Raw genomic sequence first — 21,538 nt, forward strand, 5'->3', positions numbered from 1 at the left:
ATAATCTGAAGGACGTGTTCAGCTTCTTGCTCAAACTCTGTGACTTCGAGATAGTGAAGATCAGGTCCAAGTCTGACATGAACGCCTTTCATGTTGCAGCCAAGCGCTTGGTAATTGGTAATTCCTCTTTCTTTCTTTCAATTTTTTTGTATGTTCTTCAATTGGGTATATAATATATTCACCTTGGAATAACTTTTCTTATTGTTATAATCTGAAGGACGTGTTCAGCTTCTTGCTCAAACTCTGTGACTTCGAGATAGTGAAGATCAGGTCCAAGTCTGACATGAACGCCTTTCATGTTGCAGCCAAGCGTGGTCATCTTGGTAATTCCTCTTTCTTTCTTTCAATTTTTTTGTATGTTCTTCAATTGGGTATATAATATATTCACCTTGGAATAACTTTTTCTGTTTCTTATTGTTGATTCTTGATTCTTTCATTCAGTAATTGAAGCAAATGTTACAATCTTTATCTTTAAAAATCTTGCTATTGTCTTATTAGGTCCTTCGAAAATCGAAATTAGGAAGAAAGGGTGATTAACATGCTCTAATTGTTATTCATAATAAGGATTTCAATTATGTTATATTAACATGTTAACAGATATTGTGAGGGAGTTTTTGAGTACTTGGCCAGAGCTTTGTAAGTTATCTGACTCATCAAACACCAGCCCGCTATATTCGGCTGCTGTTCAAGATCATCTGGATGTGGTCAATGCTATCTTGGAAGTCGACGCCAGTTCCATGATGATAGTTAGGAAAAATGGGAAAACTTCCCTGCACAATGCTGCTAGGTATGGTATGGTTCGAATTGTGAAAGTTCTTATTGCCCGGGATCCAGCAATAGTCTCCATCAAAGATAAAAAAGGTCAAACTGCACTTCACATGGCTGTCAAAGGACAGTGTAGTGCAGTGGTGGAGGAGATATTACAAGCTGATCCAACTATACTGAACGAACGGGACAAGAAAGGCAATACAGCTCTTCACATGGCTACGAGGAAAGGCCGTGAGCAGGTTGATCTTACTTCCCGTCGACCACAATTGTTGATTTTCGTACCATGTTTGCTTGTTGTTTTCATTATATTCTTATCTTATATACTTTGTGGCGAGGATATTTGTGAATTCCAACTATTAAGTTGCTAATACCAAAAAAATTATTGATCTTCCTATATAGTTGGTTATACACCCATGACTATGTGTTTGATGGTAGGTCCCCTTTGCACTCTTTCTTTGTTGAGTGAGAGCACTGCTTTTAACTCAACCGCTCTCTTTTATTTGAGTTTTGGACATCCCCTTGTAAAGATATTAAGGAATGGCCTAACACATGGTAACATAAGGAGCTACATACTTATTCAAAACTTTGCTATGTGATTTGATTTGTATTTTTTGATACAATATACCTAATGACTCAGTTGTTTAAATTTACACGATTGACACCCATTCTTCCGAAGGACCTTTCCTCTTATTCATTTTTTCTCCATTTACTAACATGTTTCTCCTGTTCTCAGATTGTGACCCTTTTGCTATGCTATACCGCCATGGAAGTTAACGCCATCAATAAGCAGCAGGAAACAGCTTTGGATTTGGCAGATAAGCTGCCGTATGGAGATCCGTCTTTGGTAATTAAGGAAGCCCTTGCAGAGTATGGTGCCAAGCATGCCAGGAATGTCGGAAAAATAGATGAAGCCATGGAACTCAAAAGAACTGTCAGTGACATAAAACATGAGGTGCAGTCACAACTTATACAAAATGAAACTACTCGTAGACGAGTTTCTGGAATTGCCAAGGAACTGAAGAAACTTCACAGGGAAGCAGTTCAGAACACCATTAATTCTGTCACAGTCGTAGCTGTCCTTTTTGCCTCAATAGCATTCCTGGCCATATTCAATTTGCCTGGTCAGTATATAACAGGAGGATCAGATGCAGGGAAGGCCAATATTGCCAATCGTCTCGGCTTCAAAGTTTTCTGCCTTCTGAATTCTACATCTCTCTTCATCTCACTTGCAGTCGTCGTAGTTCAAATCACTTTAGTAGCATGGGACACAAGGGCTCAAAGGCAGGTTGTATCAGTGGTTAACAAGCTAATGTGGGCTGCATGTGCTTGCACATGTGGTGCTTTTCTTGCAATAGCTTTTGAGGTTGTTGGAGAACACACATGGATGGCCTTGACCATCACCATTTTGGGAGTACCAATTCTAGTTGGAACACTAGCAAGCTTGTGCTACTTTGTTTTTCGACAACATTTTGGTGTTTTCCGCAGCGATTCACAGAGGCGAATCAAGAGAGCTAGCGGAAGCAAATCTTTTTCATGGTCGTACTCTGCAAATATATCAGACTTGGACGAATATAATTCCGACATTGAAAGGATCTATGCTCTGTGAGAACATACATAGCATCGGATGCAACTTTTTACTGAAACTGAGGTGAAAATGTTAGAGCAGTAGAATGGAGTATTCACCTGTTTTCAGATGAAGTTTCAGGTTGTAGTAGGCTGTGCAAATCTGTTTAATTTGCTCATATCTTGATTGTTAAGATCAATAATCAGCTCTCGGATGTAGATTTGTGTATATTATATTATAAGTGATGGAAAGGAAGTGCACTAAAGTTTTAAATTTGGAATAAGAAATTTCATCATAACACGAAATCCATCTAAATCTCCTCTAGTACTATTGGCAAACTTTAATGATTGTTTGTATCAATATAAGAAACTGCTGTTGAAACATGCTTTTTAATGTGTTTGTTTCAACTTTCAAAACCCTGTTTTTCACAGAAAAGTGAACTTTCTATGCCACAAGGAAAATTATAAGTTGAAACTTGAAAATGAAATATTTCGGTTTAGAAAGCTTCTTTCCATACAAGATCGATTTGGTTTAAGCAAAAAATTAGACTTCGAGAAACAAAATATAAAAATGGTGTGTGAAAAGTTTTCTGAAACCATATGTTTCTTTCATATTGGAGGTTATTTTAAATTAGTTTTTTCCTGGTAGAAATCCTCAAGAAATGAACATTTAATAGGAAAAAAAACTTGCCAATACTTAAGCTTACATCATAATGAGTTCTTAATACATGGAACAATATTCGTGAAATGCATGTGTAAGTGTTCTACAATGTTGCAACCTGAGGTAGCAACATATGATTCTCTGATATTATGAGATCAAACCAAACAAAACGCGTACCCCACACCCACACACACATGCATCACATTGTCATTGAGTATCTAATTCCTTATCAAATATTATTTAATTATTATATATCGCAGCAAATGATAAAGAGGTCAACAAAAAGAGACCTTTTCCTGAATAAAATATGGCCTCTAGCCCTCATGGTTTTCAACAAAAACTAAAGAATACCTCAGCCAAAGCCCGAAGCTTCATCTTGATTCCAAAAACCCAAGAAATTTCTATGACAAGAGTATAATAATGAAACAAAACGCGCTACTATGTGATTTACAATTTTTTACAAATCAATAAGCCGATCCCGTTCAAAGTTTATAAATATACTGAGAGAGATCATTGGCATAACAAGGACTCAAGATATGAATGTGCAAGAACCACCTCTACACTTGGGGGCTTCTCTTTGATGATGATCTTGAAGTTGGAACATTAATTTCACTCAACTGCGGTCTCCTTGGTTCTTCTTGTTTCTGTGCTTCAACCATATTCTGCAGCCATTTACATCACCAAATACAAAATCAAAAGGATCACATAAATATGGTTTGCATCTAACTACAAGACTTGAGAGAGGTTGCAGACCTTTGATAATGAGGTCGAATTCTTGCGTGACTGCACCTGTGCTTTTGAATGTAGACGATGCAGGTGCTGCACTTGCTGAAACTGTTGTAGTCTTGCAGCAAAATTTATCCCGTTATGTGAGTTTCCACCATCCATGGTTATGTCGCCATCCTCGGTGATTTGAGAGCCACCAGGCATTTGATGAAGAAACTGGTAAGGATTCCCTGAGGGTGTTCTCTTTAGTTGCTCGCCATTGAAAGAATACGACGGCACGGCTTTTAAACGAGTTTTCAGTATCTTAAAGGCGGCACTTTGCTGCATAATGACGGAAAATGAAGTGTCAATATTAGCAACTACATATGCCGCCAAGGTTTCCAAGCTGTTGTTAATGTAGATAATGTACATACATTCCTTTAGCACAAGAAGGAAATACTGAGACTTGAGTGGACAGAAATTTGAATTATATCGTAAATAGAATTGTTCATGAAGTAGTGATGTACACCATGAAACAGGTAAACAGCAACATGCTTAATAATAAGGAGTAAAAAACATTCAAGCATGATATCTTAGACATTGTCTCACCACAAAACAAGGATGCGATAGAAAGAAATAGTTTAAGTTGTTTATACCTGAGGAAGCAACATTAGAAGACCATACAATGCTTTAAACAACCATATATGTCTTCCAGGTTCAAGAAGCTGCAAAATTGCATGATGCTTCAGTGGATAAGAGAAGCATTTTTTAAAATATTGACATTCATTACCAAAACTATCTAACTGCCATCACTCCAAATGATGAAAATAATGCTCAATGCTTAATTTAACATAACAGAGAAAGTTCTGCACATTATATATTTTATCCCCCTAACAACAAGAATATTATATTACAGTATTGTAAAATATGAGCAGATCAAACAAGCAGTTTCAGTAAAGCACCTGCAATCTTAGATAAGCAAATATTGGAGTTTCCAGCAACTGAATCAATTTATCCAGCTGGACTAAAAATTTGACATTAATGTCTTCTTCAACGAGAGATTGAATCACAGTGCTAGCATGTTGGTAAGTCTGTCATGATAGATAATTTATATTATATGGGGAACATGATCTAAACAAAGCTAAGCTGTCAATCACAAATATACAAAATTTAAAGAGGGCATTTGTGCTAGTGTGTCTCTGTGTACATGCACAAGACTTAAAAACTAACAATCAAAACCAAGTTACAGATACCTACCTGAGATAATAAGCAAAGACTTATAATTGCCATTGGAGAATGGCACCACGATGCATACAAAGAAATATATAGATCCTTCCCAGCAGGATTTACCAGTGATTGCTTCAAAAGATCTCGGATCTCAGATAGTTCCAATGATGTAAGTAAAATCAAATTCAGAGCCTGAAAATTTTGTTACAAAAGGAGGGGGGGATATTAAAATCCATATCAATACCACTCTACTACACTGGATTGGCTAAAGGCCTATTAAGTATTGTACACAAAATATTAAAATGCATATCAATGTCAATCAGTATACTTTCTATAGGTCTGCTCAAAAGAGAAAAAACAGAACCAAGTTATGCAATAACAATTCACAAAAGAATGATTTTCATCATTCCCATAAAAGCGAAGCAAATACACTAGATTAACTACAAAATTCATGAAGCCGTTTCGTTTAAATATTTGGTTAGAGCCTACAGGGTGGTGTGGGTCATAGACCTGTGAATTTATATATATCAGAATTTACACGTGTGTTGCATCTTGCTATTCAAGCTCGCAGAAAAGTCAACCAACCTGAACCATAATTGATGCAAAATCCAAATCAGGTTCCCCTTCTAGTATTGTAGAAAGTTCACGATAGACTCTCTCAGCATTCAAGAGAACACAAAGTCGGCGAATTATCAAAGCACCTCGTCTTAAAGCATTTAAAAAAATTAGAATTTAATAACTAAAGATGAAAATATAAGCAAATACAATATTTTAGTGAAACTGCATAAATAAAGATAAAATTTTGGAACAAGTAAAAAGCATACTTCTCCAAAAGAGAATTGTCTATCCGAAATTTGTCCACCAGGAAAACAACAATCTGCCGGAAGTGCTGAGGATCTTTTGCAATAGCTGCATGAACATCGAGAACTAATAGTACAACCTGTTTAATTTAAAAAAAAGGGAGATGAAATCACTGATAATTCCAGTAAATTGCCTATTCCAGAAAGTGAAAACATTGCAAATAAGAAAAGGGGAAAACAAAAACTCATTTTTATTTAGAATCGAGTCAAGGGTAATGCAGACATAAAAGAAATCTATCTAAATTTTCTGACAATGGCCATGTATTTTTTTTAAACTAATTTAAGATAATGGCTTGTATGAATTGATAGAAGGACTTACCCTTTGAACAAATGTACAATTACAGCAAGATTGGCATATAGATTTTGTGAAAGAATGATTTGATGAAACAAATAATTAAAAGAGGATACCAGTATAACAAGGCTACCTCATCGGATGGGTCTGAAAGTGCTGTCAGTAGGGTACCAAATATGTCACCCAGATACTGTAAAACCTGTTTCAGACATAGATCCACATATGTGAATAGAAACCAAAATCTTCCATCGACATAAAGGAGATCTTGTACTATCCTTTACAAAGCATTTTGAATAAATACAGAAGGGACATTAGTTTGATTACATGAAAGATTTTTACCCACAGAAAGAGAATGTCAAATGAAACTTTGCGAACTAAATTAAATTGAATATTATCAGCTAGCCAAGTATCGTATTTATTTCCTTGTTAACTGGGCCAGATCAACTCCAACAGTGTAGAGGGACCTAACAAGAACATCAAAATGAAAACCGAGTTTGAACAATCTAGTCACCTCAGTGCGATGTCTGTTCAAAAGGGTTGATATCCAGTGCAAAGCTTCAATGCGAGTAGCTTCCCATTCACTTGACAATTGGCTGATCAATCAAACCATCCCAAAATCAATCTATAGAATTACAAGTGCAAAATCCAGTTGGCTAATTCTTTAAAAAAAATAAAAAATAAAATAAAATTCATGTAATAAGTTCCCCTAATAGCTTCTCACGTCAAACCATCACAGAAATTCGTAATATTTCAATTGCAAGTACCAAAAAAAATTCAAACCTAGCCTATTTCCCAGATCAGAGAAAAATTATACCTCCTAGCAATGGAGAGTATCGCTCCCACATCAAATGCTTCAGCTGGATCAGCCTTGATGGCACGTAGCTCTTCATTGGTTTCACGAGCAACCTTATACATAAGCCATAGATTGTTTCAAATGCTTTGTTTTGCATGGGGGAAAGGAATGTAATTTTAGTAAGAACACAAAAAACCGCGGGGTGGCCCAGAAAAATGCACGATAAGAGGATGGGTACAAAAAAAGGGAAGCTCAAATAACCTACCACTCGAATTTTCTCTTCTTTATCTGATATGCAAGGCAAAATGGCTCCAAGAATGTCAGCATAATACGGAACAAGCTGGTCTCCACCAAGTTTGACAAACTCATTTATCTGTTCAAATAAGAAAGCAAAATGAATCACACAACAGTAATTGTAATTTGGCTTTTGTTATAAAAGGAAATAATATTTGGGAAAATGCCAACAATATGCATAAAGTACAATAAAGCTAAATAATTAATTAGTCAAAGCACTGTGGTATTACTCACCCATGTGATAGCTGTTAGCCTGGTAAATTCATCTGGAGAACCTGCCCTTTGTACCAGGATTTCAGCCATTCGACCATAATCTACAGACTTCAAGAGTAGCACTGCTGAGTCAGAAAATGACTAATGAACAAAACACTTTGCTTTTGTGTCAAAACAGTAGTTGCAAAAGCAAAAACGATGCATAGCACATTTGATCAAACACAAAATTCGAAGACATACTAAGCATAAAATATTGATTATGGGGAAGATAAAGAAATCCAACAAGAAGAGAAAAATAATGAATAAATGCAGTACAGAAGATAGGAAACATTGTCCAGAGTGCCACAAGACTTGCAACTCAAAATACAAGTGGAAATTACATTAGCAAGAGCCTTACTGGGGAGTTCTTAATCTCTTGAAGAAACTCTGAAAGAGCGGAATCAGCTTGTTGACGTATTTCATGACTTGAATCACTCAACATATTAAACAAGCCTGGAAATTTTGTATATGATATGATTAGATGGTTGATCTCCATTTCATTTGTCTTCAAATGTTGAGAAGAATGGGAATCACTCTTTTAAAGGACATGCTTACCATCAAGAAAATCAGGAAGAAAACCCAGCATATCAATATCTGGGACGCTGTCCAATACAGTAATCCATCCTACCAAAAACTGGCGCACATATGGATTCAATACATTCATGCGCTCCCTCAACAGTGGTATGAATTCTTCAATACTGAACCAACAAAATAGGAAAAAGAAAGAAGAGGAGGGAACTCAGGTCAAGAAAAATTAGATACAGACGAAAAGGTGAAAAGTGAAATTTGCCTCTTTTTTGGTTAGTATTAGATAGCCTGGCACCTCACATTGCTTACAACCCTTACCTATTAAAGTTCTATTGAAAAGTTACATCCAAAATCTTAGGGTGCATTTGGTTTGCATTTTCATTTTCAGTGTTTTCTGTTTTCTGGATTTTGTGAAGGAAAAAGTGAAAACGGAAAAAATGATTTTATTATTTTCACTTTTTCCTTCACAAAATCCATAAAACAGAAAACACTGAAAATAAAAACAGAAAATAAAAACCCAAACCAAACGCACTCTTATGTACCCACACAGTCTACTGAAAATGTAAAGTAACATACTAACATGAACAGAGAAAAATATAATATAGATGTGAAAGGATGGTGCACCTGAACTGATCGCTCTCGGTCACAATATCCTGCACGAATGAAGCAGTGTTTGATTTTAGTTAATCAAAATGGAACAGCAATTCAAGTTATTTGTTTTCTATTTCCTATTTTCGGATAAAAAAGCAATGTCAATTATTATTTCGTCATATTCTTTGGGAAATCTTGCTATGCGCATAGATAAAAAAAAACAGCAGAAAAGGCTTTAGTGCTTTACTGGCGTGCAGGAGTGATGAATACCTTCACCAGTCGATCTAAGAGATGAGCAGCACTTTGTACATTGGCATCCGAGTCTGCAGAAAGCTTGCATAAGGCATCAAAGATCTGGTTGAAGAATACAATAAAATCCCCTCTCACAACCTGAGATACAACTAAAAATTTATACATTAGAACAAAGCAGATGATCATACTGAAACTGAACATGGGTCAACACAGTCACCTTAGCTATGTTATATAGTGCTTCGCAAGCATAATAACGAACTCTGCTATCTTGGTCAGAGAAGGAATTCAAAACAGGGGGCACAATTTGCTGTCAATCACAAAAAGAAAAAAAGGGCTTATGCTTAGATACAATTATCATGCCAAAATTCCAGATATTTCATTTATGTTCCTTAGAGTGAATTTTATTTCACCATTTCTAATGTTCCTCAAAATGTTGCCAAAAAATTTGGTGCCAATGATTAGGGCAGAAAATTGCACCAATTCCAAGCACACAACATGTATTTCCCATTAGACACATTGAACGCGGATAAACTTCTTATGTACTACTAGAATGAATTCAAATTGTAACCCATGATAAACAAACAAACAAACAAACAAACAGACTAACTCACTCCAATAAAAAGGACAAAATTCTTAAACAAGTGAGTAATCCCTCACCTCAAGATGCTGAGCTGCATCGGAAGTCAACCCAACAGTTGCAGCAGCCAATCCTATTAATCCTCCCTTCACCCATAATTTATTTTCAATTTAAGAAAATATATCATATAAGATGAAGAACCTATAAGCTTATTTAAAAGATATATAAAAAAATCTTTTAACGAATGAAAAAAATAAAAATAAATAGAAGAAAAGAAAGTTACCTTCCGGTGATTGGCTTGTGGAGAATAAGTGAATTCCGTTGTCAACAAATTGATCACAGCCGTTATTTTTTCATGCTCCCCAGCAGCAGCAAGCTGCTTCACTATGCCCTCAACCTATAGGCACAGATAGATACCCCCACAAAATCAACTCCCCATAAAAACTACTCAAAACCCTAAAACCCCAAATTAACCGAATTGCAACAGGATAAACAAGAAAGGGTTGAGGACAAACATCAAGTGCAGCGTTCTTGCGCTTCTCGTACAGTTTGTCAGCAAGGTTGCGGAGCACGGCTGCCGGAATCACCTCTGCCATGGCAACACCCGCAAGCTGGGAAGCACTTGGATACTCAAAAGCACAAAACCTTTTCAGAATCAAATTCGTTTTCGGATCTTCTCCTGCTCGAAACGAAACATTTCGGTAGTGCTTTTTGTTTTCTGGTTCTTTTTCGCTTTTTTGGGATCAGATACGGAATCAGAAAGTCAAGATTTTTTTGGGGGATAACGATTGACGTGGAAGTGGAGTGCGATTGTGCTGGGGAAATTGGAATTAAGATGAATGAATCAGATCTAGTAACTTTTTTGTGAAATTGAAACTAAAACTGAAAATGAAAATAAAATAAAATAATTGAACCCTAATTTTTCCCCTTTATTTTAATTAGAGATTAGAGATGAAAAGAAATGGAAAATTGAAAATTCTTGTCGCTACAGGAATAATAACTTTGGGATTTAAGATCCTTTTAATAATAAAATTAAAACAAGTTTGTGAGTGAGTGTCTGCATTGTTTCTACTTTCTACCAATACCAGGCCAGCTCGAAGCTGAAGTTGAAACTTCTAACAAAACCACACTTCGTGAAGTTACATAAATGTCCTCTGTTCGTGCCCAATCATATTATATTTAATTATTTATTATTTATGTATATCATGCTCAGTGGTATTTTAGGAATTAACAGTAATAAATTCAACATTTTCTTCTCTTCAATACTTTTCCAAGTATTACTTTATCGTTTGTATATTAATATTATATTACGACTTTGTTTTATTTATCTTCATGTTTTCGGATTTGGTAAGGCTACTTTTTGTGATCTAGTCAAGAAAGGTTTCTTTTAATGATTTTATCTGAGATGGTTTCCTCAATATCACCGCTTAACAAAAATTATTCTCGAGACTTTCTTAATTACAAGTGTTTTAAGTTAAAAATTAATATTTCAAAATCTATATCTTCATGCTCTAAATTAATACTTATTGCTTATAATCCACAATCAAACTTTTTTTTCTCTCACCAATGTGATATTAGTTTATATACACTCCACTGTTTTAAAAGATAAAAAACAGTATTATTACCAATTTACCATCACAGAAGAGACATATTTTAGCTTATAGCTTAGAAGAATAAAACCGATCCCATATGGTGCACTTGGTTCCGATAATCCCATTTTGAATTTATGAAATGTGAAGATGTAATATAAACAACAGCTTCCTAAACTCGCAAAATGCTAAAAAATTCTACGAAGCAGCACCATCATACATTTTTTAGTATATAACATAATCTTTTGGATTATGAAACTAGATTGCCCGCAAGTAGACAATTCAAACCATTCAACCTGAGGCAGCAAAGTTTGCAAGAATAGGCTCAGGTGAATGGAGACCCGGAATGTGGAGATTTTTATCATCTTAGTTGATACACAAACTAAAGGCTAAAAGGGAAGGGAAGGGAAGGAAAAGAAGAACAAAAAATGAGATCACATGATCACACATCCAATATGGAAAAAATTAGACACCTCTTATTGCAAGATAATTATTTTATAAGAAGAAATTGATACAACACTATTCTAATGGAACAAAGATCAATATCGATCAAATGATTGGGGACTTATAAGCGACTCTTCGAGTTCTCTAAAGCCTCGGTAGACATGTTCTGTTTGATTCTGGGGAAGGGCTAACCTTCGCACTTCAGTCATGTACCTGTAAAGGTTGGGAACATTTAATTTCTAATATAATGTTGTATCCAGCACAGAAAAAGCATATTCCTTTTAGAAATTTTAAATGGACAAAAAGTATAGAGAAGTAGACCTGTTTGCCGCACTTGTGATCTTATCACGAATTCCTTGGCTAACAATTGTTCTTTCAAGTGGGAATCCTGAACCTAGTATGAGGGAAGAACCGGAGGCACTTGCACCCATTCTCTGTGAATATACAGACATTGCCCACTCGCGAAGAACCACAAGGACTGATCTCAGCATGCGTAATCTAAGATTTGGGGAGGGCAACACAGCTCCATTTGATAACAATTGGTCATATGTATTCAATACAGGCTCAGCTGCACCCTTGCAAGCAGAAAGAAGGGCTCTAGCAACATCTTCATCACCAACAGATTCAGCCCCCGAGTTTAACCTCTCCTACAAAAAATTATGAATTCATAGTTTGAAAATAATAGTTTAATCCATATGTTGTTCAAATGGAACAAGTTTTGGAACATACCAGTGCAGACTTCTCTAGGTGAAGACAAATAGTGTTGAGTGGTATAACAGCTCCATCACCAGGATAAATCCGGGGGCCAACCCTCTTCAATACCGAGCAAGCTTCAGCAATGCCACCTCTTGAAAGAGCTTGATCAATAAGTCTAGCCCATGTCTCTCTGACAATTATGCTGTCAGCATCACCAGAATAATTGGCAAAGTACAGCATCTCCAGGCATATCTGAAACAAAGGTATTAAGTGAAGGACAATTAATAAGAAATTTGATATAGAAGTTTCAGTAGTTGGCAAATTATTATTGCAACCTTTTCAACAAGAACCCATGTGAACAATCTGAAGAGAAAATCTGAACTTATGTAAATCTGACATAAAACAATATAAACAGTACCTCCCAGAGTTCAAAGGGAACAGCATATTCATTATATAATTGTGTTATGCTCTTTACATCTGATGATAGCTCCATGGCCTTCTCTCGTGCTACGCTTGCAAAATTTGCATCGGCAGTTGAACTGCCCACATGGACTGCACCATCTTGAATGGAATCAGATGTGCTAGGTAAAATCTCATTCCTGGAAGCCATTGCCTCCAATTCCTCTTTGATCTTTATCTGAAACCGAAGAACAGCAAGCTTCCCTTCAAGCAAATCTAAGAATCCACTATCAATGGAACTCCGAGCAGAACCTACTAAACCATCACTATTAGCTGCACTTTTTGCTTGTAGAACTGCATTACTTAGGTATTGACACCTGAATTTTACAAATAATATTAAGATGATAAGAAGATATCCAAGAATATAGACCAAAATAATTCTAGTAATCCTAATAGATTCTAAAGACCATTGGGGAGGGCTTGAAACCAGAAACAGATCACCCTGAATACATGTGAAATGTAGAGCCTTGCCACAGAACAGCTACAACCATAGACCCAGTTAATCTATCTAACCCAAGACACATAACAAGCAGAACTTATTTGAGAATTAATAGAATCAGTAACCAATTTCCATGCTTTATAGGATTAAGGGCCCGTTTGGGAAACTCTAAAAGTAGCTTTTTTTAACTTTTGACTTATGAAAAGTAGTAGTATTAATGTCGGGTGCAATTTTCAAAACCAAATTGCAACTTTCTAAGAAGCTATTTTGGAGCTTATAGAGAAGTTAAAAAAAACAACTTCTCTCATAATACTTCTACTTTTCATCACATTTCTTTAAAATAAGCACTTTTAGAGTTAAAAATCCAAACACAAAATAACTTATTTATAAGTTACTTTTAACAGAGTCATTTATTGTTTAAGTTATTTTATCAAAAGGAGCTTAATTAAGTTAGTTACCCAAACTGGGCCTAAATCACGTGCCAGATCTTGCATCTTTTCCTAGTGTTGATGAAAGTCCAGCTCAGTAAATTGATCCAGGTTTGCAGCAATGAAGTAAGAAAACTACTTATAAGGCCAGAATCTTCAAAAGAATACTAAGAAAGAGGAGATAATAAGTTACAAGGAACTAAGAAACTAATTAACCTCTGTTCAAGAGTAGGAACCCCATCAACAGAACGTCGTTCAGCTAGTCTTAGCAATGCATGAGCTGCAAGCATATGTTGCCGCTTCAAGACATAATACCGTGCCAAAAGTTCATAGTACTTGACTTGATTGGATGACATAGGTGCTCCAGATTGCCCAGTTGGAGAAGTTGTTGCAGTCACAGCACGAACCTTGAAGACCGAGAAAACATAAGAGGGCAGATAATTAGAAAAATGAAAACTTTACAGTAAATAGTATGAAAATATGGCTTGTATGTAGTTTTGCATTCAGCACATACACAAACAAAATTTTAACGCTATGTTTGTGCCCATTTTGACCAATTGAAGACCAAGCCACAGACAAATTAGAAAGAGAAAGAAACAATTGAACCTCTTGGATGGGTTTACGACCCGCACTTTGCAAAAAGGGCAACAGATCAGGACCTCCATACTCTAACAACTCATTTTCAAGACCTAAATCAATCATAGCTTGGTATAGATACTCATGGAAAATTCTGTCAGGAGACTGGACACCAAGTTGAACAATTTGACTAATATATTTTTTTCGAGAAGCTGGATCAAGGGTAGATTGCAAAGCAGCAGATCTGATAGGAGAGCCAAATTCCTTATGAGAGTTGTCACCTTTCAGAGACCGTAAAGCACTAATAACTATCTCATAACACTGTTCGCGCTGAGCAAGTGTCTGTTCTCTGACACTTGCATCAATTTCATCATTATAAGCATCACCTGCAGGATCGATAGCTTGTGCCTTTTGAAGAGGTAAGCGCACTACAGCTTCATAATATCTGCAGTTGTCAAGTACATTTTATACTTTCAGATTGAAGCATTCCAATCACAGACCACTAAAACAAATGATGATGCTTGACATAAAAAATGGACGACAAGAAAAGAAAAAATACCTCAAATCCTCAAAACGCTTGCAAACAGTTCGTAAGTCTGCAGACTCTGGAACTTTGCTTAAGCAATTAAATGCTTCTCTTGCAAGATTCTCCTTTTCCTCATCATCTATAGTCACAGCAGCTCTCTCCAGAGCTTCCACAGCTAAGAAAAACTTGTAATCAGACTCCTTATAGTAGCTTGGACAACCCTCTCTTAATCTCCTGCTAATGTCATCTACAGTTCCCCTACCATCAGGACCAGTATAATACTGGAACGATGTATGATATGAAATAAAACTCAGAACTATACAAGGGAGAAACAAAAGTTTGTTCAAGAAAACATAGAAAGCTATATTAAATCATTAACATATAAATTCCCACAGAAATTTCCTTCACATCTAGCCTAAAACAGGCTTTACCTCCATTAGAGCAGAAATAAGTCTCGTAGCAAGCCGGTCACCCTCCTCAGAACAAACTAACTGATGAAATGTTAACTGAACTAATGCTTGTTGAAGGTTAGCATCAAATCCTTGAATCAATCGAGTGACATGATGCTGGGAAATAAGTTGAAGCAAAAACAGCGCTTCACCAGATCTAAGAAGCAACTGCCTAATACATTCCATTGCCCTCACCTGTAACAAAAGCCTAAATGAGAAATTAAACCAATAAATGAGAACATATAAAACATCAAGAAAACACTTGACATAACCCACCTCCATGGCAGCTAATTCTGCAGGACTATATGGCAGCCTTTGTCTTTTGTTACTTGTTCCACCACCATTAGACTCCACATTTCTGGAGTACGCACCAAATAAGTTTCTCACCATACTTCGATCACCTGCACCTAATGCTGAACCAGTACCATATAGAATTGAACCACTTAGATCGCCCAAACCTGCAACACATCCATAAAGTCCTCTCCTCTGGTTCCTTCTAGATCTTAAGAATTTTTCTAAAGATCGGATTTTGTGTTCAAGGACTTGCATAGCACCAACAGAGAGTCTGCAGACAACTACCCCATTTTCAGATAAAGCACCTGAAGGGGCTAAATTACCTTTCACAAGCATCACAGGAAGTTCCCAAAGAGGAAAAAGTAATCTAGATGAACACAAACAGAGTCCTTCATGTGCGGCTGAAAATACTGGCTCAGCCTCCTGAACAACCTGGCCCATGCTAAATCCACCAGCAGCAGTTCTTGTGTTTGATAATGCACTACTACCTTCAAGTTGTGGCATTCCAACAACTCTTGGATCCTCAAAAGCTTCAGCAGCCTTCTCGGCAATAACATTGCTAATAAGGTTTTCCGAGTGCACTATTCTTGCAGCTAGCATTAGACACATAGCAGCTGCCTCACCAGCACCAAAACGATTGAAGAAATCTTCTAAAACTGATCTTGGAGAGCTGGACTCTAATAACCTTCTTAAAATGTCCAGTGGCCTGTTTAACACAATTTCCATCATGCCCATTGTGCTGAAGATAACAATCCTCCTTCTTGGCAATATATGTTGAGTCGAAAGGTCTCCCCTTGCCCAGAGTTTCCCAGATACCCTGTCACATGATTCCATTGGGCTCTCATAACCACTGAACTCAATTTCTGAATATAAAGACTGCACAGTAGATGCAGTATCAGGCAAAGGTAAGACATCTGCCACAGAAAGCATTCGCCCTTCAACTGGTAAAGAAGATACAGATTCTCGTAATGCACGGGAACTCCTTGAATTTGTCCCAAGATTACCTGATGGTGATAACTGGGTGCTTGAATCCCGGTTCAATACAAGGAGAGAAGGCATAGCTGAAGGTGATGCATCAGAAAGGATAAGAGTTCCTGCAGAACAATATGCTGCCTCAACTTTCAATGAGAGATCCTCATTTTGAGGCCTAGACGCAAGAGCTATGGCTCCAAATGTGAGATTACCACTAACACCCCAAGGAGGAGCAGGCCTTGTAGCAACAACCTTTAAACAGCTAGGCCTGTGATGACTGGTGCTGAACCCAGTCAAATTTGCACTAGAAGGAGAAGTAGACAGGTACATCCTTCTGCCATCTGATAAAACAGCAACAAGATGCAGCAACTTGGATTCAAGTGTGGATAACGGTGCAATACAAACAATAGATGGCTTGGGTGAACGATTTGAGACTCTTGATCCTGTTGATTGTCTACCTCCATAATGACCATCCCTCTGATTAACAAGATTCCTTTCTTCAGCAACTTTCTTTAATGGACCATCCCCATTTTGCCCTAGAACATAAACCTGAAGCTTCATCTCTTCAGTTCGTGCATACAATATTTGCCTCTCATTATCAAAAACCATTTCAACAATGGGGTCGATGGCTCCAAAGTTGAACACATTTGGTATAACCCAGCTGCATAAAACAGCTAAGTCACGTCATTAGGGAATTAGCAAAGAAACATATACCACTTAAAATGAGGCAAGTTACAAGTCATTTAAAGAAAATACATGCACAATTTGGACTTTAAAGATTAAAAAATTGATCGAAGGAATCAAATAGCATAGTTAGATTTAGTAACTTGTATGCCACTAGAAGATCCAAAGCTCCAAGTACCTTGAAATTAAACTTCCTAAGCCAGCAGTGAGGCAGATTTTTCTGCAGCGCTTTTGCCATCCTGAACCTGTAGAATAAATAAGCTCGTATATATGGCTATCACGACCAGCAAGGAAAATACGGCCCTTATCAGTACATGTCACACAAGTCATTGTAACCCCATCAGACGGTACAGTATACTCTGGCAATGGCTGTAATGTTACTTCTGCAAATGGGTCTGATCCATCGGCTCCTCCAGAGCAGCACACTCCTACCAAAATCAACTGACAGAAAGCGATTGGTAAGAAACAATATTGCTTGGACAAATTCTTGAAAGAACAAGCCACACAAGGTTCATAAGAAACAAATCATACAGAGCTTCTTTTGAAGAATAAAGGGATCTTATAACATATTTTCATACAAAGCTAAGCAGCACATATCAAAGTGATAAGCATCACAAAACTATTAGTATCAATGGCAAATAAACTCATCGGATCTTGCACGGATACAAAATAAGCAATTCATCATATAACAATAAAAAAGTAATTCAGAAGGATGAATTTTATACTTTTCGTAAACAAGTACTGGAAAAAAGTTAAGCATAATTTGGTTATTACCTCAACAGGCGTTGCTAAAACTAAAAGATATTGGATGGCTTCAACAAAAACACCTGGTTTTGATTTTGCAAGACCAACTGCACAAATAGCTTGCTCTTCCCCACTATATTCAGGACATTGACCATCCCTAAGGAAGACCAACATTAGATTAGAGGTAATGCAGCACGTATAAATATAAGTTCTAGTAAATAGAAGATGCCGTTAAACTAAATTAATTCCAGAACATCATCATGGTGCTTACCACTTATCAAAACGCCAAAGAAACAAGGAATTGTCCACAGATGCCCATGCCCTACGTATTTCAGGAAATATTCCACAAAAGGCAGTTCCTTCCCCACCAGCTGCATTGTATCTTTCAATGAGAACAGGAGGCAACTCCCATGTATTGGCAACCTCAACTAAAGGGGGCCACTGAGATGAAATCCAAAGAAAAAAAATATGGCATAAGATACATGCTAGAACTAAACTCCAACCCTAGACAGTATGCTAACAGGCATGCTATATACCTATAATGCATGTTGCCGTTATGATTTATGCTACATTGTAGTATTATACCCACACACAATAACACTATAACAGATAAAAACACTTCACAAAAAGAAGCAACTTTTTTTGCTTTACAAGCAAAATTTGATCTTGTATCTTTTACCCTATTGAACATTCACTCTGGGCCTTCTGTGTTCTGAGTAAGCAAAATGTAAGGAACCCCCTACCAAGACACTCAATTCTAGCTTGGAGGCAAAATTGGCTAAATTACAGAAACACATAGCGTATGGAGGTGAATCTAATTGAACCAATTCGAAACCCTGAGAGTATGAGAGGTAAAAGATAGGAAGATAGAGATACCTCTCTGGGGAGAGTGGAGTAAGGGTGGCTAGCATATCTTGAAGCTTCAAGAGCTTCTTCGAGGTCAAGCTGAGACGAAACCTCGCGACCAATGCGATCACTGACAACGAGACCCGCGTTCGTCACATCACGCATCACAATCTCGTCTTCCCACGACATCTCCGCGGCGCCGAGCTTCAACTGAAATTTCAGAACTACTAAGGGGATTGGAGAAACTGAATATTTAACTCTCCTTCCCCAAAAACAAACGGAGAAAATGAAATTTGAAAATTGGGGGAAGAAAGAGTGGGAGAGGGAGGGAAGTGAAATGAGAGAAATGTAGGGTTTTGAGGAGGGTTTCGTAAATTTGATAGTGGCGGGCAAACACTGCTGTCTGTCACTGTGTGACCGAGTGACCGCGATTGTTTTCCTGTTCTTTTTTAATTACCCCATTCTTTCCTTGTCAATTTTTCATTTCTTTTAGAATTTATTTGATTCAAAAGGAAACAACAAATCTTCTTTTTTATTATTTTATTCATGTTATAGGCTTATAGCACAAGTCATAATTTATTTTTAAATGGTAAGTAACTAAGTATCATGGTATAATGCTGGATTATGGAGTTGTTTTTAAATTGTCACAATTTCTTATCTTCAATTTGAGATTTCCATCATTGTCTCTTTTTTCTCTAAATCTGAAACATTCATAATCCTCTTTTTCTATCATATTAACCATTTTTTTCTTCTCTCTTACTTCACCACTACCACCACCCTCATGCCTCTTTTACCGTTAGAACCTCCTTTACTAAATTCTGGTCACGGCTTCGCCTTCAAACTCATTCTAGTGGGATTTGATAATTGTTCTAGTTTTTTGTTTTGTTGCAAATTTTATTGGTTCTTGCTGTGAAGGAAATTGAGGATGTGAAGGCGACAAGTGCAACAACGGTTGTTTTCTATTATTTTTCACCCTTTTTTTTTTTTGTAAGATCGGTTGATATTGTAGTGTAGTTCTAAATTTAGTCTACTTCACACTCTACAGAGCATCTTTTTCTTATCTTTAATATCTCAGCTTATAGAGAATAAGGGAAGTTCTGAGAATAAAGGAGACATGGTAGTCAAATAGAAATAAAAAAGGAAGTTAAAGTGGTGACAATGGAAAATTAACAAAATTTGAAATTAGAGAAAAGGAAATAATGGTGGTCATAAAAAGCTGGATAATTTAAAATTTTCGATTAATTTCTTTAAATGCCAATAAAAATTTAGTTAGTTTTTTTTTTTATGAATAATTTTGTCAATAAATATAAATAAAAAATATAGGAATTAGCAAAACGTAATCCTCCAATGACTGTCATCGCGTAATCGTTTCGTCAACGCAAAGTCTCAAATCATTACGTAGTTAGTATATCGTTTTCAACTGTCTGCTGGCGCTGCCATTATGCCTTTCGACGCTACTCCTCTATGCGTCGCGCGCTGCCGACTTGCATCGAATAAAAGAAACATTCTAAGTTTAAGAAAAGAACCATCCAAAATTTTAACAAAAGAAACATATGAAGTCGAACAGTAGAAACATCTCATGTTTAACAAAAAAAAACATCCCAAAGTTAATAAAAGAAACATCCCACAGTTATCTTCTTAGGGTATTCGTTGCAATCTATAGCAAGGAGATTCTTTATCTACCTTTCATGGAGAACGAATTGCGTGGGCAGAGGCCGGGTGAGGGCTAGTCAACAGCGTGATTGGGCGTGGCGCCATCTGGAGATCCTTGTGGCGTTGTGAACGTCGTCTCTAATGGCTCCTTGGGAGACAAACGAGTTACGATACCGTTTCAATGACGGGGTCGGACGACACGACGACGCAAATGGCCGGTTAGTTCTTTTCGTGGGGTTGTGGGCATCAGCACGAGAATAGCGAGGTTGTTGCTATGCGAGAAGACGGCAAGATGAACGGCGTAAGTGGGAGTAGGAGTAGGAGGGAAATATAGGGTGTGCGGTTGGTTTTTTTTCTTTTTACAGTGAGTAATAGTGAAAAATCAAAATAGGATTAGGTCTATTTTTTTGTGTTATTGAACTTTTTTATTAGGACCTACATTGTAAAAGACAAAATTGATTGATACGCTAATTACTTTATTTTTTTAATTTATTAAATTCAATCTTTAAAAGTAAAATTTTATTAATTTGTTACATAAAATATATATATAAATCATAATTTAATCCTTTTTTTTATAAAAATATAATCCAATTTATTTAGGGTTAATTTAGTTTGAACAAAATATTCAGATTGGGTTCGAATATATTTATTATATTTGGTCCGACCTGGGCGACGACCCCATGTACAATCTTTTTATAAACTCTTTCCTTCAAACATTCAAGATAGGCCGTTGCTAGTAGTTATCAAATCCGACTCAAACCGTTTGGTTCAACCAGAAATTTGGTCACTCGGTCACCCAGCCGGATCGAGTCACTTGTCGAACTGCTTAAGTATTGGACCCAATAAAAGCCGATTCGACCTGGACGAATTTTGTGAAAATCGATGACTCGGTCGGCTCATATCACCTGAACCGGGTCATATTTAATTTTGTTTAGTGTAAATTATCGAAATGGTACCTGAAAGTTCGTATTGCTAACAAAACAAACTCCAAAAGATGCTAATAACAAATAAGTCCCTGAAAGATTTAAAAATACGACAAAAAAAATTATATATTAAATATATATTTTAAAAAACGACTTTAGAGATCAAATTTTTTATGCAAATTTTTATAAAACATTATTAGAAAAATATGATCTTTTCATCTCTAAAATTTGATAATTTTTTGTTAAGTGATTTTTTTTAAAAAAAATTTATATTGTAAATGACCAAAATTTTTTAAGGTTTAATTACTTTGTTGGTCCCTATAGTTTCGCTTAGGTCTCTATACTTTTTTTCCTTTTAATTGAGTCCTTGCACCAAATTTTTTTTAAATTGAGTCCCTAAACTTTTTTTTTCCTTTTATTTGAGTCCCTAAATCAAATTTTTTTTTAGTTGGG

At 36.4% G+C, this 21,538-nt stretch overlaps 3 protein-coding genes across 5 annotated transcripts in view; 1 reads left to right on the plus strand and 2 right to left on the minus strand.

Annotated features, from left to right (window-relative positions):
- Window positions 1-2,647, plus strand: part of LOC107631806 (ankyrin repeat-containing protein At2g01680) — a 5,338-nt gene extending 2,691 nt beyond the window's left edge. The window contains exons 2-4 of the mRNA XM_021119758.1: window positions 153-323; window positions 598-1,007; window positions 1,502-2,647. Of these exons, the coding sequence (XP_020975417.1) occupies window positions 153-323; window positions 598-1,007; window positions 1,502-2,374 (1,454 nt within the window). The 3' untranslated portion in view covers window positions 2,375-2,647. The remainder of the gene's footprint in view (window positions 1-152; window positions 324-597; window positions 1,008-1,501) is intronic.
- Window positions 3,203-10,462, minus strand: LOC107631805 (protein VAC14 homolog). Of its 2 annotated transcripts, XM_016335361.2 has the most exons (20): window positions 9,879-10,461; window positions 9,647-9,760; window positions 9,444-9,509; window positions 9,004-9,093; window positions 8,805-8,924; window positions 8,568-8,596; window positions 7,971-8,113; window positions 7,774-7,868; window positions 7,398-7,484; window positions 7,135-7,242; window positions 6,891-6,982; window positions 6,588-6,669; window positions 6,210-6,275; window positions 5,749-5,864; window positions 5,510-5,630; window positions 4,955-5,116; window positions 4,660-4,788; window positions 4,354-4,422; window positions 3,746-4,039; window positions 3,203-3,654 (listed from the first exon to the last, which is right to left on the minus strand). In XM_016335361.2, the coding sequence occupies exons 1-20, from the start codon at window positions 9,957-9,959 to the stop codon at window positions 3,550-3,552; spliced, it is 2,169 nt and encodes a 722-aa protein (XP_016190847.1). In that variant the 5' UTR covers window positions 9,960-10,461; the 3' UTR covers window positions 3,203-3,549. The 2 variants fall into 2 exon arrangements, with proteins under 2 accessions (XP_016190847.1, XP_020975415.1); XM_021119756.1 differs by lacking the exon at window positions 4,660-4,788 and having other exon boundaries at window positions 9,879-10,462.
- On the minus strand, window positions 11,174-18,933 carry LOC107631804 (nuclear pore complex protein NUP155). 2 transcript variants are annotated; one of them, XM_016335360.2, is made up of 13 exons: window positions 18,540-18,933; window positions 17,935-18,104; window positions 17,694-17,820; window positions 17,098-17,360; window positions 15,246-16,896; window positions 14,952-15,164; window positions 14,554-14,801; window positions 14,025-14,439; window positions 13,635-13,825; window positions 12,511-12,868; window positions 12,126-12,344; window positions 11,718-12,043; window positions 11,174-11,609 (listed from the first exon to the last, which is right to left on the minus strand). In XM_016335360.2, the coding sequence occupies exons 1-13, from the start codon at window positions 18,696-18,698 to the stop codon at window positions 11,492-11,494; spliced, it is 4,458 nt and encodes a 1,485-aa protein (XP_016190846.1). In that variant the 5' UTR covers window positions 18,699-18,933; the 3' UTR covers window positions 11,174-11,491. The 2 variants fall into 2 exon arrangements, with proteins under 2 accessions (XP_016190846.1, XP_020975414.1); XM_021119755.1 differs by lacking the exons at window positions 17,694-17,820; window positions 17,935-18,104; window positions 18,540-18,933 and having other exon boundaries at window positions 15,246-16,909; window positions 17,098-17,215.

Source organism: Arachis ipaensis, chromosome B03 (genome assembly GCF_000816755.2).
Source record: "Arachis ipaensis cultivar K30076 chromosome B03, Araip1.1, whole genome shotgun sequence".
Taxonomy (NCBI): Eukaryota; Viridiplantae; Streptophyta; class Magnoliopsida; order Fabales; family Fabaceae; genus Arachis; species Arachis ipaensis.

Bases quoted from the DNA above. Each gene is read 5' to 3' on its own strand.
- LOC107631805 (XM_016335361.2), bottom strand. From the start codon at position 9,959: ATGGCAGAGGTGATTCCGGCAGCCGTGCTCCGCAACCTTGCTGACAAA. The intron at 9,094-9,443 runs GTGAGGGATTAC...TGTGATTGACAG, and splicing joins ATGCAGCTCAGCATCTTGAG to CAAATTGTGCCCCCTGTTTT. The intron at 5,117-5,509 runs GTTGGTTGACTT...CAAAATTTTCAG, and splicing joins TTGCATCAATTATGGTTCAG to GCTCTGAATTTGATTTTACT.
- LOC107631804 (XM_016335360.2), bottom strand. From the start codon at position 18,698: ATGTCGTGGGAAGACGAGATTGTGATGCGTGATGTGACGAACGCGGGT. The intron at 17,361-17,693 runs GTAATAACCAAA...GCTTTCTGTCAG, and splicing joins TTTTAGCAACGCCTGTTGAG to TTGATTTTGGTAGGAGTGTG. The intron at 12,869-13,634 runs GTTAATTAGTTT...TGTAAAATTCAG, and splicing joins GTTCCTACTCTTGAACAGAG to GTGTCAATACCTAAGTAATG.